Raw genomic sequence first — 18,912 nt, forward strand, 5'->3', positions numbered from 1 at the left:
CAGACGTGCGCAGCATACAAAGGCGAACAAAAACTTTTAAACCATACAATTTTGATATTAGTGGAGCACATTTGAAACTTACATGCCAAGACATTAGCCTGCCCATACAGCCCGTCCGAGAGATCATTTGTAATATAGTGTCCCAGATATTTAACCTCATCTGTGTCCTTTAAAATGTTTCCGCAGAGATAAAAGTCTGGGAACCTTAACTTCTGATCCTCTTTCGTTTTTACAATCATTATATATATTGTTTAGTGAAGGTGACATAGAATGATTGAACGGGGTATTTATCCTTGTTCTGTGATTTGACATGTAGACAAAAAAAATTTTGTTTGGGTCTGTAATGCCTTAGAAGCTTCCTAAAAACCTCTCTCAGATAGCTCTATTAGGGTGGGGGATTTTAAACAGGTGGTTTTGCACCTATTTGGCTCCCCCTACTGGCTTAACTTGCAATCTCATTACTGATTGGCCGACTTTGATGCCACTCAAAAAATGTAGCCAATTCTTTTAAAATGGAGGGGCAGTGAGATGCCTGTGATGTCATAAGCATCAGTTTTTCATATTGGGCCGTTTTCTGGCTGACATTTCTTAAGAGGAATTTCTATGAGACTGAGATGTTTAGCATGTCTAGAACTTTTTGTATGTTTGTGAATGCGGGTAGACTACCATTATTCAACAAAGACAAGGTAAAATTTGTTTTTCATTCTCTGTCCCCTTTTAGTGAATGCCCCTATTTTAGGCCAAGTCAGGATAATAAAAGCAATATCTATGACCTTTTGTATCACGTCACACAGATTTAGGCAGATGGTAATATTTCCCAAAAATGGCAAATCTGTTTGTCATTCAAGGTTTCTGTTCTGTCACGTAATCCACTGCTGATGCACGACTGACGCACATGGCCAATATACGAGAAATGTAAAAAGTTAATCTTATGATAAACTGTATATCGAATATACTCTCCTGTTCTTCTACTGAATTTAAAACCAACCAAAGGCAATGTGTTTTCTGTTGATGAGCATATGCTGATTTATTTTTAATATAATTGCTACATCTAAATGAAATGAAATTAAAATTGCTATAATTAAAAAAAGATATGTTTAGTGTAGAGAACAAATCAGGAATAATAAACTTGGCAAAATTAATACAACATCTTTATAGTTAAAATAAGGTAATCTGTATGTTTATTTCCCTGTTCATAGTCTAGTCGTCTCTGTAGTGCACATCCAGAGATGCTTCTGGTTTGTGTGTCCCTGTTGACTGGCCCTGAGCACTACACGATGATGAAGGATTATAGTAGGTTAATCTGCTTTCCTGCCATCTGCCTGCTCCACACAAATTAAACCTGAAGGCAAAGCCACACTCACAAATGTTGATGAAGGTAAATTGGCAGGTGTTTCATTTTCTGATCCGCACAGATGCTCTTCTGCAGAAAAGTAATATGAAAACACTTATGTGTAATGATAATGTAGCAAATACTTACTGAAGTTTGAATCTTTTGATTTTCAATCAAAACATATTTATACAGCCTTATCTCCTTGATTGACACATAAAGTTGTAAATGTAAAAATGAATGAACACCAATTAAAAATTTATGAATTAATAAAAATGTTAATGTAAATAATAAAACACTTAATGTTTACATATTACAGTATGCCTTGTTGACTGAGTGTGGTATTTTTATCCTCTTTACTAAATTACAAATTTCTATATAAAGTATAAAATTAGTACTGTATAAAATTCCTTTACAAAATGGTGATTTGATAGAGACTCATACATAATGCTTTGTTCACTAGTCTGTAACACATTTGCTCTTTAGAGATAATATTGATAAAGTATTAAAGTTAAATCAAACACTGTAACTCATAAAATACGTGTTCATGTGATATATGTTTGTTATAAACCTCTTGTGAGCTCTGTTTTACTGGAAAAGACGCAAACACTGGGTTGTAAGAGTGTTCTCAGGGTAAAGTCGTGTCATTGGATTAGGCTCTTAGCACCTGCTTTAACTCTCATCCATTTGCAATAAACACATACAGTAGTAGGACCCTACTGTAGATTTCTTCACTAGTGTGTGATCTGGTCTGTTAACTGCATTTCTTTAATACGATGAAGAATGCTATGGAAATACTATTTTCATTATTTCTTCTGCTAATATACTTCTGCTTTGGTATGTATTCAGTTTAGAGTAAACCGCTTTGATTCAGTGTCTGAACCGCAGGTTTAACATGCTTATACTTGACTGTGTTTACTGTTAACCCTTATATAATACATGCATTTGATTTTCTCATTTGCATCACATTTCTGCTTTACAGTAGGAGGTGAGCATGTACAGATATGTGAAAGAAAATTTACTGTAAAAAGTCTACATTTAGATATAAATGTATTTAATTGATAAAAGTATTAAATGATTAAGTAGTACAAAAGGTGAGTCAGGGGATTGTTGCATTTATAAAACATTTGTAATCCTATAGACAAATAATGGCAGTTGTACAGGTGTAATGCAGCACATGGTTATGTTACACAGCTTATGTTAACATATCCTTTTTAGGTTTATGTTAATCTGATTTCTTGTTGTTGTCATTATTATTGTTTACAGCAAAGAGTGATTACGCGCCGTATTTCTATGATAATGAGCCAAACAGTAACAACGGCAATATGGCATTGTTTAGTCTTTCAGAAGATACATTAAAAGGTAAGTACCTTATATTATTTTTATTTTTAACATTTTGCTCAGTGTTTGTTAAGATCAGTAGACCTGCGTCTGTCCCCGTGTCTAATCAACTGATTAGAAGGCTAATGTTCTTTAAACTCACTGTTAATGTGTTGTGTGGCTAGCTGTAAACAGTAACATGGCTTACTATAAAATGTATCATGTGAAGTATTGACAATTGAATTGTGGGATACTACTGAAAATCAAAATGTTAGTGCTACAGTATGCAGTGTTCAGGTACAGGTACAGTGGTGGTGTATAGCACATTGAGTGTATGCTTTTGATCACAGGAACACAGATTTATGTTCTTAATGGAAGTGACCCAGAAGGTCAGCCGGTAAAATATGGGCTGACCTTTGAACCAGGATCCAAAGAATATTTTCGTGTTCATCCTATATCTGGAGCAGTAACTTTGATAGAGGAGCTGGACAGAGAGGTATATTTCAAACATGTGATAGTCTAAAGCATTTTTACGTTATAGTGTGACATGACAGCTATTTATAATCACAGGCACAAGATGAAATTGAGGTGTTTGTCAGTATCTCAGATGGCCTTAATAAAGTGAGTATTGTTGATCTGAAAGTCTTGTCCGGTGTAAGGCGTGTAGTTTTTCTGATGCTCTAATGTCATGGCAGGTTGTTGAAAAGGTTACAGTTTTTGTGATGGATGCCAATGATGAGAAACCACAGTTTCAGAATATGCCCTCCATTGTGGATGTGCCAGAGGTGAGGACTTTTTTATCCTATATATATATACATACATACATACATGCATACATACATGCATACATACATGCATGCATACATACATGCATACACATACATACATAGTAAGAATATATATATATATATATATATATATATATATATATATATATATATATATATATATATATATATATATATATATATATATATATATATATATATATATATATATATATTAGGGGTGTCAACAATAATCGATTCGGCAATGCGGGCATGCACGATTCAGCATCCATGCAGCAAAGTGCCATAATCGATTATGTATGTCACTGTTTATTTTCTGGCCTCGAGTGGACAATAAAGTTGTTTCAATTACTTCCGGGGGCATAACAACAACAATCAAGATGGCTGAGGCGGAGAGAGATGACAGTGATAGACGGGTTAATAAAAACGCACCCTTTTCCATGGAAAGTGGACATGTGGGCACATTTCGGATTCTACAAAGTTAATGGGCAACTAGACAAGACTTAAGCTATGTGTAAATTTTCATCTCAGGTATATAATTGTCATTGTCTTAAAGCTGCTAAGCTACCGTTTTTGTTGAGAATAGTTGCACTTGCCTTGTTGTGTACAGTAGAATTCTGATGCATCGCAATGCATCGTAGAATCGAATTGAAATGAATCGTTACCTGATGAATCGTAATTGAATTGAATTGTGAGGACAGTGCCAATGCACACCCCTAATATATATATATATATATATATATATATATATATATATATATATATATATATATATATATATATATATATAAATATATAAATATATATATATATATATAAATGCATACATACACATACATATACAGACACACACACACACACACACACACACACACACACACACACATATATATATTACTATTATTTATTAAGTAATTTAGGCCATGTGCCCCTCTAGATTCGGTCCAATCTCTATCTACACATTTTTTTTTTCGCATAGAACACAACGTCTGGGAGCAGCATTTATAAATTTTTGGCAGTGGACCGAGACACGGGCTCGGGGGGATCGGTTTCTTACTTCCTCCAGGTACTGTATTGCGCGGCATCCAACCTGAGACTTTATAGAACTGAAAATGATGGTTAAATAAAATATAAATGTACCTTTTGTGTATTAGGGGTGAGCGGGGCACAAACTAACGCAGGGTTAATTGTAACGCAGCTACTTTTCATGTTTATACAGGCCCGAGTAATTTGTGCTTTTGATCCTTTTCTCTTACTGTCAGAAGATCTCCTGTGAATTTGTGAAAAGTTTTGTGTTTTGGTTAAGATAGTGAACAAAGAGTGTTTTGGAGGCATACTGTAAAAGTAAATTTCTTCATCTTATTTTTTTTTCAGTTTCTGAGTTGAGTGTGTAAGTCATCAAATTCAACCTTATATTTTCAACCTTATATTTTTTAATCACCTAAAACATAACACCATTTTGAAACATGTCAGCAACTCTTAGTAACTGATAGCTGGGATTGAAAACATTTTTACAGAGCGGGGTTACTGTAGTTGTGACACAGCGTTACAACTAAGCATCCAGTATACAATGATATAAACATGAAAACAATGTAAATGCTATTAATCAAAATGATAACTGTTATTACAATATAATTGGAAACAACTGACAATTATAATTTTTTTTGTATTAATTGTGAAGCCCTTTCAAAAAAGTCTATTTATATGCATTGATGCTTAATAGATGGATGGTTAGATGAAGGATCATAGATGGATGAATGTGTGGATGTATATCTATTATAGGCAGATATATAAACAATATACACCTTTAGTATATAGACAGAATTTAATTGAATTATTTGTGTTTAAACTACATTTTCTAGCAGGTGTTACAACAAACCCTCTGTTTGTAGTTAAACACACCTATGGGCTAAGTTGTAACGTTTGCACTCCTGTCACTTTCTGTGTAATTGTACGATAACTATAGGTCCCACAAACAAACTTTGAGTGTTCATTTGTAGCAGATATGTGTGTGTTTTGTGTAAAAAAAATTCTTATTCTAACTTAAATATTTTTTGAATAATAGAGCCAAAGTCAAAAAGCATTAGGTTGTGGCCCGCTCTCCCCTACTGCTAGAACTTCTATGTAATACAGAATAATTAAAAAGCATTTTAAGGACTTTTGAAACTAGATTTAAATATGATTTATACTATAGGCCCTCTTTGGGATAAAAAAGTTTGGAATATGTGGAAGACAGCTGGGTGATGCTAACAAATGTTTGACTGCAGTATATAAAGGTTATTGTAATCAAAACAGTTGGGTGTGAAAAATAATTCAGTGCATTTAGTCAGATGGATTTTAATCTTTTTCACTATGACACGATTCCATTCCTTAAACTTTAACACATACTTTGTTTTAAAATCTAGGGCACTGAAGCTGGCACAAAGTTTGCGATTGACCACAACAGTGGCGTGCTAAGAATAAAACCTGGAGAAATGCTCGACTATGAAAAATCACGTACACATTTCATCACCGTAGTGGCAAAGGTGAGGTGGTAGCTCTAGATCTAATTTTACCATTGAAAGCTTAATCTGTTGTACCAGTCATCATCATAATACTGTACTTACTGTACGGCATTATTATGTGTCCTAGATGAAAAATGAAATGTTTTTGTAATATGCTGTTAATTCTCATCAGCAATAGTATATAAAATACCTTTTATTGTCACTGCATGTGCTTGCGTGGTCATAACATGTATTAAAAAATAAGATTGAATGATTATGATTTTGTTTTAACCTTTTGGTTTAGGACGGGGGTGGCAATCACCAGGGAAAACAAATAATGATGACATCATCTGCTACTTTAACAATAAATGTGATTGACATTCAAGACTCTCCCCCTATGTTTGTTGGCACACCTTACTTTTGTTATGTCTACGAAGTCTCATCACCTGTGAGTATTAAAGGTTTTCATAATTTTATTCTACTGTTGTCAGTTTTATTTATATAGCCTCTCTATTACATGCTATTTAAACAAAAGGCTTCTGCCTTGTCCTGGAAACTGCTCGATAGCTTTTTGGATAAATTATCTTTTTTTCCAAAAATGGAAATACTTTGACTGACTAAGAAGATTGTGGTGTTCAATCTCTGTTTTGTCCACAGGGCTCTGAGATATGTACAGTTTTTGCCAAAGATGGAGACATGGAAAATCCAAATCCAATCATTTATTCAATACACTCTGGTATGCATTTTATTTCCTTAAAAATATGTTAACACAGATCAGATTTCAATTGAAGCTGCATTGAAATACAGATACTTTCTTTAAGGACTATAAATAAACTAGCAATCTTCATTATGGCATTTCATACTGAGCAAATAATTCATAGAGTTACTCATCTTTGCATGTTGTACTAGTGTTGTACTTTTAACAAATTCTTATGTACGCAGGAGCAGATGGAGCTTTTACCATTAATAAAACCACTGGCTGTATCATTCTGAAAGTGTACCCAACCCAACTGAAGAAGGAACTCTTTAATATAAAAGTCAAGGTGAAGTTGCCTCTTTGATGTCTGACTTGAGACAGATCTACAGTAACATTAATCCAATTGCATGCATAAGCCAATTACCAAAGTTGATCTCTGTCCATGGTATTCAGCTACTTTGCCTAAACATCAGCAGTCGCATGACATTAGTATCTCTTAGCTTTCATTAATTGTGGGTTTGTTAATATTTGTCCTTGTTTAGTTTAATAATCCTTGTGTTCTCAGGCATCAGAGGTTAATCCTGAAGGAGAAATTATAGATTATGCCGTTACCACAGCAACCATTCGGGTAGTGGACCTGAACAACCATCCACCCACATTTTATGGAGAAAATGGACCACAAAACACGTTTGAGTTAACAATGTATGAACATCCTCCAGAGGGAGAGATTCTGAGAGGCTTAAAAATCACAGTCAATGACTCAGATCAGGTACGGTCTTATCCAATTTAATTTCTTTCAGCAGTGACCTCCACACTTTCAAACCTTAGTGGATCTGAAAAAACAAAGATATCAGTTTTTCATCAACAATAGTTGGAATATTTATTGAAAACAGATTAAGTATTACAGTATTTTTGTTGTGCAAAAACATTACTTAAAAATGAACACGGCAGTAGACCATTAATTTAATGCATCACTTTAATGTACCCTATGAGCAATGTTTAGTCATAATGAAACAAATGCACCAAAACAAACAGGTGGTCCCTGTTAAGCTTGTGCTATGTTATGCAATAATTTTTAGTTGCATATTCATTACACATTAAATGAAGATCAAATGGTTGGGAACCACGCAAGCATTATACAATACATCTGTGAGTGTTATTTCTTTTGACAAATGCGATGTGTTACAAAATGTGTTTTACATTGTGATCATGTTTTTCAGGGATCAAATGCAAAATTTCACCTTAGACTGGTTGGCCCAGGTCGGATGTTAAGAGTGGTCCCTCAAACTGTCCTGAATGAAGCTCAGGTCACTGTCCTAGTAGAGGATTCTGTTTCTATAGACTATGAGAAATCACAATTCCTGACATTTAAGGTAATCCACTGGAATTTTAGGGGAATTCTGTCCTGACTATGTGTACAAGAAGTGAATCAACAAATGTGTTGCATATATTTTGTAATCATGCAAGTTTACACATATAAACATACTCACCTAAAGGATTATTAGGAACACCTGTTCAATTTCTCATTAATGCAATTATCTAATTAACCAATCACATGGCAGTTGCTTCAATGCATTTAGGGGTATGGTCCTGGTCAAGACAATCTCCTGAACTCCAAACTGAATGTCAGAATGGGAAAGAAAGGTGATTAAAGCAATTTTGAGCTTGCATGGTTGTTGATTCCAGATGGGCCGGTCTTAGTATTTCACACAGTTACTGGGATTTTCACGCACCACCATTTCTAGGGTTTACAAAGAATGTTGTGAAAAAGGAAAAACATCCAGTATGCGGCAGTCCTGTGGGTGAAAATGCCTTGTTGATGCTAGAGGTCAGAGGAGAATGGGCCGACTGATTCAAGCTGATAGAAGAGCAACTTTGACTGAAATAACCACTCATTACAACCAAGGTATGCAGCAAAGCATTTGTGAAGCCACAACACGCACAACCTTGAGGCGGATGGGCTACAACAGCAGAAGACCCCACCGGGTACCACTCATCTCCACTACAAATATTAAAAAAGAGGCTACAATTTGCACGAGTTCACCAAAATTGGACAGTTGAAGACTGGAAAAATGTTGCCTGTTTTGATGAGTCTCGATTTCTGTTGAGACATTCAGATGGTAGAGTCAGAATTTGGAGTAAACAGAATGAGAACATGGATCCATCATGCCTTGTTACCACTGTACAGGCTGGTGGTGGTGTAATGGTGTGGGGGATGTTTTCTTGGCACACTTTAGGCCCCTTAGTGCCAATTGGGCATTGTTTAAATGCCACTGCCTACCTGAGCATTGTTTCTAACCATGTATATATTATATATATATATTTTTTTTTTTTACTGATTCACAATCTTTTACCTCCAATATTTAAGGGATAGTTCACCCAAAAATGAAAATTATGTTCGTTTACTCACTCTCATGTTGTTACAAACTTGTATACATTTTTTTTTTATGAACACAAAGGAAGATATTTTGAGCAATGTTTGTAACCAAACCGTTCATGAGCCCCATTCACTTCTATAGTATTCTTTTATCCTAATATGGAAGTGAATGGGGCTCATGATTGGTTAGGTTACAAACATTTCTCAAAATATCTTCCTTTGTATTCATCAAAACAAAGACATGTATACAGGTTTGTAACAACATGAGAGTGAGTAAATAAAAACAAAATTTTTATTTTTGCGTGAACTATCCCTTTAAATTTTTTTATAATGCAAAATGTCAAAGAGCATAAATGTCTTTTTTTCCAGCTCCTTGCTGTAGAGATTGACACACCCGAGAGATTCAGTGCTACTGCAGATATCATCATTCATCTACTAGACACCAATGATAATGCTCCAAGATTTACTTCCGATTTTTACATTGCTCGGATTCCAGAGAATTCACCTGGAGGCTCCAATGTCGTATCTGTGACAGTAAGTGCATGACACTCTAAACATTATAAAACAAACACAAGACGATTAACATGTCCGTCATTCTCTCCAGAGTGTTCTGCAACAGTAAAGCATTAATAATCCAAATATAACATTAGAGGGCTTGGATCAGAATCCAAAATCATACTCATGTTGTAACTGCTTACTAAGCAGTAAGCTGCCAGATGGCTATCACTTTCATTTAGTTGTGTAACACCAAAAGCACAGATTTGATTTTTGGGCAATAATAGATACCAATGGCCTCAGTACAACCACCTGATGTGGTCATAACATTAAACTGTTGCAACATCATTAGATCTCTCATCATGACTTTATTGTCACTGCAAAAAAAAGAAAAGAATAAAACTCTAATAAATCTTGATCTATATACTCTGTTACTACTATTTCAATACTGATCATTTCCTTAAAGGGACACTCCACTTTTTTTCAGCTCCTAGCCATATCTAGGAGTATAGTCCTAGCCACATCTGCCTAGAAAATCGCAACTTTTAATTTTCTGTCGGTCTTAGTACACAATGTAACTCCAGAAGGGTGAAGTTTTATATAGGAAAAATATTGAAACTTGTTGGTTATTTTTTAGCGCAATGCTAATGATCTTAACAGATTCAATGGATTGTGCTAAGCTATGCTAAAAGTCGTAGCGCCAGACCCGGAGATCAGCTGAATGGATTTCAAAACGGTAAAAATCAAATTAGTTTAACTAACTCTAGGGGAGTTGGAAAATGAGCCTTTTTTCAAAAAAAGTGTCCCTTTAAGTGCATCACACATGTTGTTTACTATCATATAAAAACAATATCATAAGGTCTTAGCACATAAAGGCTACATTATAGTACATTATAGGACTTTGGATATAAGAACATGTTACAACCATGATTACAAGGCCAGAAATGTTATAGTATTTTACTTCATGATAAATCATCATATGGCTCTTAATGAATCTGTATTTTTGCTATATTTTGTAGATCTTGTTTTTCCCAAATCTTCTTTTGCCCCCCCACAGGCCACAGATCCTGATTCTGGTCTTTGGGGAATGGTCAGATACTCCATCTACGGCTCAGGTTCAGACCTGTAAGTAACATTATTCTGATCTCATCCCCTATTTCTTCTTTCTTTTTATCTGCTCTACCTCCTGTTTTTGTAGTATGTTATGTGTGATCACAGTAGATCGTACTGGTGCAACGCGAGCCGAATGAAATAAGCCACATGTACAGTAAACAGTCGCTTACGCAACATCATTAGCCTGAAACACAGACTGTTTAATGAATGGAAGAGGAGCAGGGATGCTTCTAAGCACCTTAATTCATCACACACTGGAGGGATCCAGTCACAGTTACATGCAGCTTACAAATACTTAAGCTCCCAAGACATTATAGACCATATAAACAGGTTTTCTTAATAACAGTTGTGATGGTTTGGGGAACTTCCAATAACTTTAAAGATTCATGTAGTTGTAGGATTTGGCTTTTTGACTCAGAAATAAATTTCCTTAAGACAAAATGTACCCAAGAGGATTTAATTTTGTTTTACTGGATTCCAAACATAGTTGACAAATAGCTGGAACATTCTTGACCTCTTGGAATGCAGTTCTTATATTTAGTAAACTGGTGTCCAGCTCTACTGTAGCTTCTCAAAAGATTTGTGATCTCTTTTGGCAACATATATCATATATTTTATATGGCATAAAACACACAACTACAAACCAAATAGATTGTGTAAGTTGTGGCTTAGTGGTTTAAGCTCACCCTGCCTCTTTGAACTTGATGTCGGGCATGCTTTATTTAAAACTCTTTTCTCAAAAGGAAAACGAAAGCCAACATAGCATGTACTGTAAGTCATGCTAATACCAGCTTATGCCCCTTGTTTTCTTTATCTGGCAACAGTAAATTGTTAGTTTGTAATTATTTAATTTTTATTTCAGTTTTGTCACCAATAATCAAATAATATCCAGATTTTTAGTAATACATCCATCTCTTCCCTAAAAACTATAATAGAACCATAAAGCTGAATTTGTATACCACATAGTACCAAGGCCTCCATCTTGGTTAATCTTCTAATGGGATTTGGGTAGGAAATAGATTTGTTCTCATGCTCATGTAACTGCCCCACTTAAAGGTGCGGTGTATCATTTCTGCCCTATTTACAGGCACAGATGCGTTTGAGGCGAATTGCACGTGTTTTCACGGACTGCCTATTGCATTGACAAATCTACTCGTGCAAATTGTTGAACTTGCGTTTGGTGTGTATTAGGGGTGTGCATTGGCACTGCCCTCACAATTCAATTCAATTACGATTCACCAGGTAACGATTCAATTCAATTCGATTCTATGATGCATTGCGATGCATCAGAATTCTACTGTACACAACAAGGCAATTTTTTAATAAGTCAAGTAGTAAACTCAAGTGCAACTATTCTCAACAAAAACGAAAGCTGACCAGGGCTCGCAAAATTTTAAAATCCCTGGTAGCCCTTCGGGCAGACACTCTTTAATTTTTGGTAGCCCGAAATGAATATAAGTAGCCAGAATAAAAAAATTGTTTAATGTAAAATATTGATAAATCCTGGATTTCCATGTAAGCCAAATATTCCTGCCCATCCCAGCTAACAATTTGGTTCCCAAAACGTTCCCCTATTTTCCAAGGTTTTTGGTTAGCCAGGAATGTTTTCTTTAAGAAAATAAACATTCCCCTAATGTTATTTTTAGGTTATTTTAACGTTCCCCTAACGTTAGAATAATTTAATTGTTATATTACTGAAATAATATATGAATGTATTATAACACAGGTTATTTTTTATAAAAAATACCTCAACACATCACACATTGTATTTAGATAACATGGTATTTTATCAAATATATAAACAACCAGTGACTTTAACACAATATAGAAGACTTAAAGCAGATATTTATTAAAAGGAATAAACATAATTCCCTTTATGTTCCCCTAATGTTGTAAAACGAAATGACAAACACACATTCTATTCGCTTTAGGTAAACATATCTTACCACTGCTGTTTAGTCACCTATCAGCTTGTAACATCATACTCTCAATAGCCTAGACGTAAATCACTCAAACATATTTTCCTTCTCACATATTTAAGTTACTAACTGAAGAAAGAAAAAAATACGATAAAACAATGTAAGTCTATGAGGTAAAAATGAAATGACGTTATTTTATTAAATGACTTGAGTTCGCGCAAGCAGGTGCTCGTGAAGAACCTAGCCGGTAGAAGCACGTGCAGAGGGTCGTGCGCATATATCAGACGTGCACATTAGAGGATGAGTTTATTTATGCTTTCACTTCATTTCCTGACAGTTTCACTTGGTACGTAAAGATAATGACTGACAAGAGGACATTGAAATACATACACTATAATTACCTAACTAAATCTGAGACAAAGCAAAAACATTAAAATATTATTTCCTCCCCAAGATAGCCCGACAGGCAGGGTGGAGATACATTTTGGTACCCAGACAGGAATTCACAATAGAAACGAGACGTCGGGCTAGCGATTTTGCGAGCCCTGCCGAGATGAGAATTTTACACACAGCGTAAGTCTTGTTCCCCATTAACTTCATAGAATCCGAAATGTGCCCATATGTCCACTTTCCATGGAAAAGGGTGCGTTTTTATTTACCCGTCTATCACGGTCATCTCCAGAAAATAAACAGTGACATAATCGATTATGGCATTTGCTGCATCGATGCTGAATCGTGCATGTGCGCATTGTGATGCATTGCCGAATCGATTATTGTTGACACCTCTAGTGTGTATGCCCCATAATGCTACATACACACTAAACGCGGCGTATCGCGTTACTCGGTCTAGATTACTCGCGGGATTTAACTTCGTGTCATGCTAATTTTTTACTTGAGTTGAATATTTTTTTAACTTGGGCGAAGACGTGTTCAGTTCGAATATAGCGTGTCTTTACGGCAAACGCACCGCCCATATCGCGTCATTCGCATCGCCCCACGCGAGGACGCGTCTGATCGTGTCTTTGCATTGACTTTGTATGTAATCTACTCGTGCATATTGCTGAACTTGCGTTTGGTGTGAATGCCCCATAATGCTACATACACACTAAACGTGGCGCATCGCGTTACTCGGTCTAGATTACTCTCGGGATTTAACTTCGTGTCATGCAAATTTTTTACTTGAGTTGAATATTTTTTTTAACTTGGGCGAAAACGCGTTCGGTGCGAATATAGCATGTCTTCACGGCAAACGCGCCGCCCATATCGCGTCATTCGCATCGCCCCAGGCGAGGACGCGTCTGATCGTGTCTTTGCATTGACTTTGTATGTAATCTACTCCCGCAAATCGTTTAACTCGCGTTTGGTGTGTATGCCCCATTAGAGTGTAAGAGAAGCTTTATTTTCCTGCTGAAAAACCAACATACCAGCAAGACCAGCATATGTTGTGTTTTGGTTCTGGTATTCTGGTGACCACCAGCTAAACCAGCAAAGACCAGCATAATTCCCATGCTGGTTTAATGCTGTTTTTTTCAGCAGGGTTAGGTTCTCAAATGTTTTAAAAATAACAATTTCTGATTTCCTGTACATTTGCATTCAGGTTTCTCATTCAACCTGATTCTGGAATCATCTACACTCAGCCCTGGGCCAGTCTGGACGCTGAGGTTAAATCCAAATATAACTTCTACGTGAAGGCTGAAGACACAGAGGGAAAATACAGTCTTGCCGAAGTCTTTGTTACCATTCTGGACCTCAATGATCATTCACCAGCATTTAATGAAAACACTCTGGAGAAGACAATGATTATTGGTGCACCGGTGAAAATAGAGGTAAGCAGTTATTTGTAAGACTGCTTGACGTTCCTGCATCTAAAGACAATTCTACAAATATTAACTGACTTTGTTTTGATGATCTTTAGGCAGTCGATGAAGATGCAGAGGAGCCGAACAATGTAATTGAATACTCCATCATGAAAGCCGACCCCGACAATATATTTGACATTGATGCAGACACAGGAGAAATTAAGCTAAAGTCCTACATCAAGTCTATGGACATAGTCCAAAACATCACTAACCAGAGAGACTGTACCTGGTCTATAGTAGTTCAAGCCAAAGACAGAGGTTCTCCATCCTTTAGCACCACCACTATAGTGAAGATTGACATCACAGAAGCGGTAAGTGAGTTTTTGTTAATTAGTATTCAAACTTTAGACATTCAAAATAATATAAAAAAATGGTTAACCAATGATCGATTACATTTTTTTATGTATGTCAGAAAAGTTTTGTCTATCCAGTGGATGTTGTACTATAGTTCAAGTAAGGATGTTTAATCTGCACATCTGTACAAAAAGTTTTCATTATTGTATCCTTCACAGATCAAAGCGAGAGTGACATCATACTTCTTGAGTCTAAGAACGCGACCCTGGGCTGTTTTTAACATTTGTTTAAGCACTGTAGTCCTCGCCGTTTGTCTGACCGTTTTTATATCCACCATCATTTACTGGAATGCTGTGAAAAAGTCCCGGGTCCACCCAAGGGGCAAGATCAGAAAGATTAATAGGAGGCCCTGACCATGAGACATTTCATTTATTTATTATTATTTATTTGATTTTAATTTTAATTGACACCAACATCAATGTTTTACATTTTTTTTCCATCTTTCATTTTGTTTTGTCTGTAAAAGAGCACAATTACTATAAAATCATTCACATTTAGAGTTCTCATCAGAATTGTAGGTTTTATTTTGAACTTGATGCTTGTATTTAGAGCCTAACTCATTTCAAATGACATTTTTGAGTTCATGAAGATGAGGCTACATGGTCTTAGTAGTGGGTGCCTCATTTAACCCTTCTGATCTTGTCTGGCTCTGTTGTAGCTCTTAAAATTAATTTAAATCACAAAAAACTTATTATTTTGTTAACTATCAAATTATGTGGCTATTATCCATTGGTTCTCAGATGCAAAGATGCCATGCAATCATAACACTCTTAAATCTGAGCAGCCTGTACAGTTTTTTTTTAACTAGTAACTTACTACGACAACATGCAGTGTTTGCTGCTGTTGACCTATTTGGGAGATGAGTTGTTTACCTCCCTCACCTAAACTGTGTCTCTGGGCAAATAGCAAAATCCTACAGTATATAATCTAGAGGCCCGTGGACATGATTTTTCTTTGTGCTCTTTTACAGACTCAACTCAGAGGACCTTTGGCGTCCTTTTTAATGAAAAGTAGGGAAAATCCAATGCAGATCCTAGGCTTGATTGGGGGTGTCATTGTAATCGTGATTTTTGTGACCATCTTGATCTCTACCATTATATACATAAGAAACACAAAGTCCAACAAGATCCTGCCCTCCCGACGCATCATAAAGAGGAAACGTAAACCTCGGAGACAAGAGAACTTTCAACAACCATTTCGAGAGGAAAATCATGAAGATCATTTTAGAGACGAGGGAGATAACGTTAACTTCAACAATAACATCAGCGTGTGTAAACATCGAGCCCCTCCGTCACCTCCTAATGCCCCTGATCTTCCCCCACCCTTGCCAAGTCACTACAGGAACAGTAAGAGGGATTGGACAGTACCCACAGTTTCGGCCTCTGTGGCCTCCAAGACCAAGAAAAAGTCTTTTAGGGGTAAAGACAACCCTGTCAACACCGCATTGGTTTCTGAGCTCAAACTGAGACTGGAACAGAAAAATATGGCCAACAGATACTGACTATCTGTCTAAGTATTGGTTAAATTCAATGCATTTCTTTGTAAACCACATAAGAAGTGCTAATATCCAGTCATGTTTCTTCTGAGCAAGAAGATTTGCTGAAGGGATGAATCATCACAAGGACAAGATCTCAACATCCATTGACCTCAACTGCCAACTCTGCAAGCTGCTTACTGAATCTTTTCTAATGTATACAGACTTATTCGGGGTAATAGGCTAAACCTAATGGATAGTGAAAGAGAAGCGAAAAACCAGCTAATCAGTATGCTGTGTACCGCCCCCTCATGGAGGAAAACAATCATTGGTTCACACCCTCTTGTATGCAGTACAATTCTCCATTTTAGGTTACTTTAGAAGTTTTTAAGAAGGGACCAACAATGAAAATTAAATATGCCTGTTTATAATAATTTTCATTTACTCACTGTATGGATTTTGACACGTTTCAAGGGCACCTTTAAGGCCGTGAATGTATCCAATGTGGATCTCATACAGTAGCTTATATTTCTTCAATGAAATAACTTTTACAATGCCAAACTATTTATAAACATTTGCTGTTTTATATGAATATTTTATGAGACAGTCGTTTAACTGTTCAGTCTAATATTTTACTCTTAAACGTCCCAAGTATATCTGTTAGACTTAATATTTAAACTAAATCTTTGCTTATTGGTTAACAACAATTGTTTAAATATTAAGTAAATAATTACTATACTAGTTTACTCCTTTAAGCGTACAGTGAGGGAAGGACTATGTATCCTTATCAAATTCCTGTTATCCAGTTTTGAATCATTTTCTCTATTTATATGTAACTCTTTTGCAAATAAATTAATATTTAATGAAAATATTTGTCTTTTTTCTACATCTTAATTTACTAGATAAAAAAAAAATGACAATGACATTTGTCATCATTTACTTTCCCCCATGTTGTTCAAACCTTATATGAGGTTTTTTATTCCGTTAAACACAAATTATATTTTTTTTATAAATGATAGTGAGAACACAGTTGACAGCACCCCTTGACATCTTTATGTGGTTTTTGTTCAAAAACAAAAAAGACATATTGATTTTTGGTTGTTTTATCTTATTTTAATGCTTTCTTTTTTTAGTCTTAAGTCATCTTAAGGTCCCCTTGGAAATCTGTTGAGGCCCCTCTGTGGCCCAGCCCCCTGGTTTAGAATTTAGTGTTTAATCCATAAATCTTTTTTCTTTGTTTATTGAAATAGTTTGGATAAGGTTGCTTTCTCAAGGACAGATATTTATGTGTGAGTGGTCATAATACTGCAGTATAGACATTCAGAGTAATGTGTAATATTTTTAAAGACTGCCTTCAGCTGTGGTCTAGCTGTTTGTGTTGTGCTGTCCCAGCATGTGGTTGTTGTTTTTGGGCTTAGTGTTTAACTTAGATTTGGTGCTCAGATTAAAATTTATAAGACAAGTTATGAGCCTCCTGAGGCTTTTCTAAATCTGCAAATATGAGCGGTGTTCGTAGCAGTTTGAATAACACACTGTTATTATACAAGTCCTAAGGAGAACTGCTTTTAATGCTGAAAATGTTTGAGATGCTTTGTTCTTTTATTTACACGAGACCACATTAATGGTGGAAGCTGTGGTTACAGATCAGCACTGAGGTAAAAGCACAAATGTCATGGAATTAAACCCTGTAGGAAGCAAGTAGGATTACTGGGTCTTTTAGAGAGGATTACAAACTTGCAAAGTGCAGTGATAGACAAGGATAAAAGAGAAACACAACATTCAAACCAAGATGTCTGCATGTTTATTTCAGAATTTGGTTCACTTTGGAAACCTCTGGCTTAGGTCACAGAGCTCTGGACATGGCGGTCCCATCAGGACATTTTCAGTGAATTGGGATTTAGTCTGGGAACTTTGTTTTAAGGACACTAGATGCATTTAGAGTATCACTGACATTAAAAGTTTGGTAAAAATGCATGTTTATTGTTTTAGTGGTCTAAATCTTATCTTTCTTTATTCAAATGAGGAGATAACACCAGAACAGAGCTGACTATGCCTTAAAGAAGGAAGTATCTCAAACAAATTAAAAGAAAAATCTCAAGTTAAACAACTTGAATTGCACTGGGATCCACAAAATATTAAAGGCACGTCAGTCTAAAAAGTGACAGCTGTGCCTGTGTAGTGTTAAACATGTATCTATGATCATTCTCTGATTTACGTCATAGGGTGGGGTGGTGGTTAAGGGGGAGCCAGTAGGCTTAGAGAGAATTAGGAGCACATGACCATATAGCTTTCACATCAAGTGAACAATAACATGGTCCTTCAGCATATTTCCTCATCCATTTGTTTATCATCATTCTGACTTCCATTCACCTGCTCTTCTATTCTTCCTCATTCTCGTGGTTACACAAAAAATCATAATCCAAAATTAAAATTGATCAATTCCAAAATACCATTCTATGGCAACTACATGATATTTGAACACACAGATGTTCAGTAACAGATTTTCATACAATATGGAAGAGAACTGTTACTACAATATTTTATATTAAAATTTCAAGGCCAACATCTTCTGTCTTTTAATGTTGCTTATGTACCTTGTGGCATGTGGATTGTTTACTTTAATCTGAATCAATTTTAAGAGGTGTATTCAGCCTGCTGTTAACAATGGAACAGGCATCAAAAATTCTAATCTTTTGTACACCT

General features: G+C 35.7%; 1 protein-coding gene across 1 annotated transcript; it reads left to right on the forward strand.

Moving 5' to 3' along the window:
• Nucleotides 1-1,302: 1,302 nt before the first annotated feature.
• cdhr1a (cadherin-related family member 1a) lies at nucleotides 1,303-16,959 on the forward strand (the record flags this gene model as incomplete). The annotated part of the gene is made up of 17 exons (XM_065295956.1): nucleotides 1,303-1,378; nucleotides 2,597-2,692; nucleotides 3,001-3,146; nucleotides 3,221-3,271; nucleotides 3,346-3,435; nucleotides 4,418-4,504; nucleotides 5,844-5,963; nucleotides 6,226-6,369; nucleotides 6,579-6,657; nucleotides 6,864-6,964; nucleotides 7,184-7,387; nucleotides 7,839-7,991; nucleotides 9,365-9,529; nucleotides 10,548-10,615; nucleotides 14,120-14,348; nucleotides 14,438-14,692; nucleotides 15,706-16,959. Coding segments are annotated over 17 exons (2,595 nt in total), but the record flags the coding sequence as incomplete, so codon positions are not given.
• Between the last annotated feature and the right edge of the window lie 1,953 nt (nucleotides 16,960-18,912).

This window comes from Paramisgurnus dabryanus, chromosome 20 (assembly GCF_030506205.2).
Source record: "Paramisgurnus dabryanus chromosome 20, PD_genome_1.1, whole genome shotgun sequence".
Lineage (NCBI taxonomy): Eukaryota > Metazoa > Chordata > Actinopteri > Cypriniformes > Cobitidae > Paramisgurnus > Paramisgurnus dabryanus.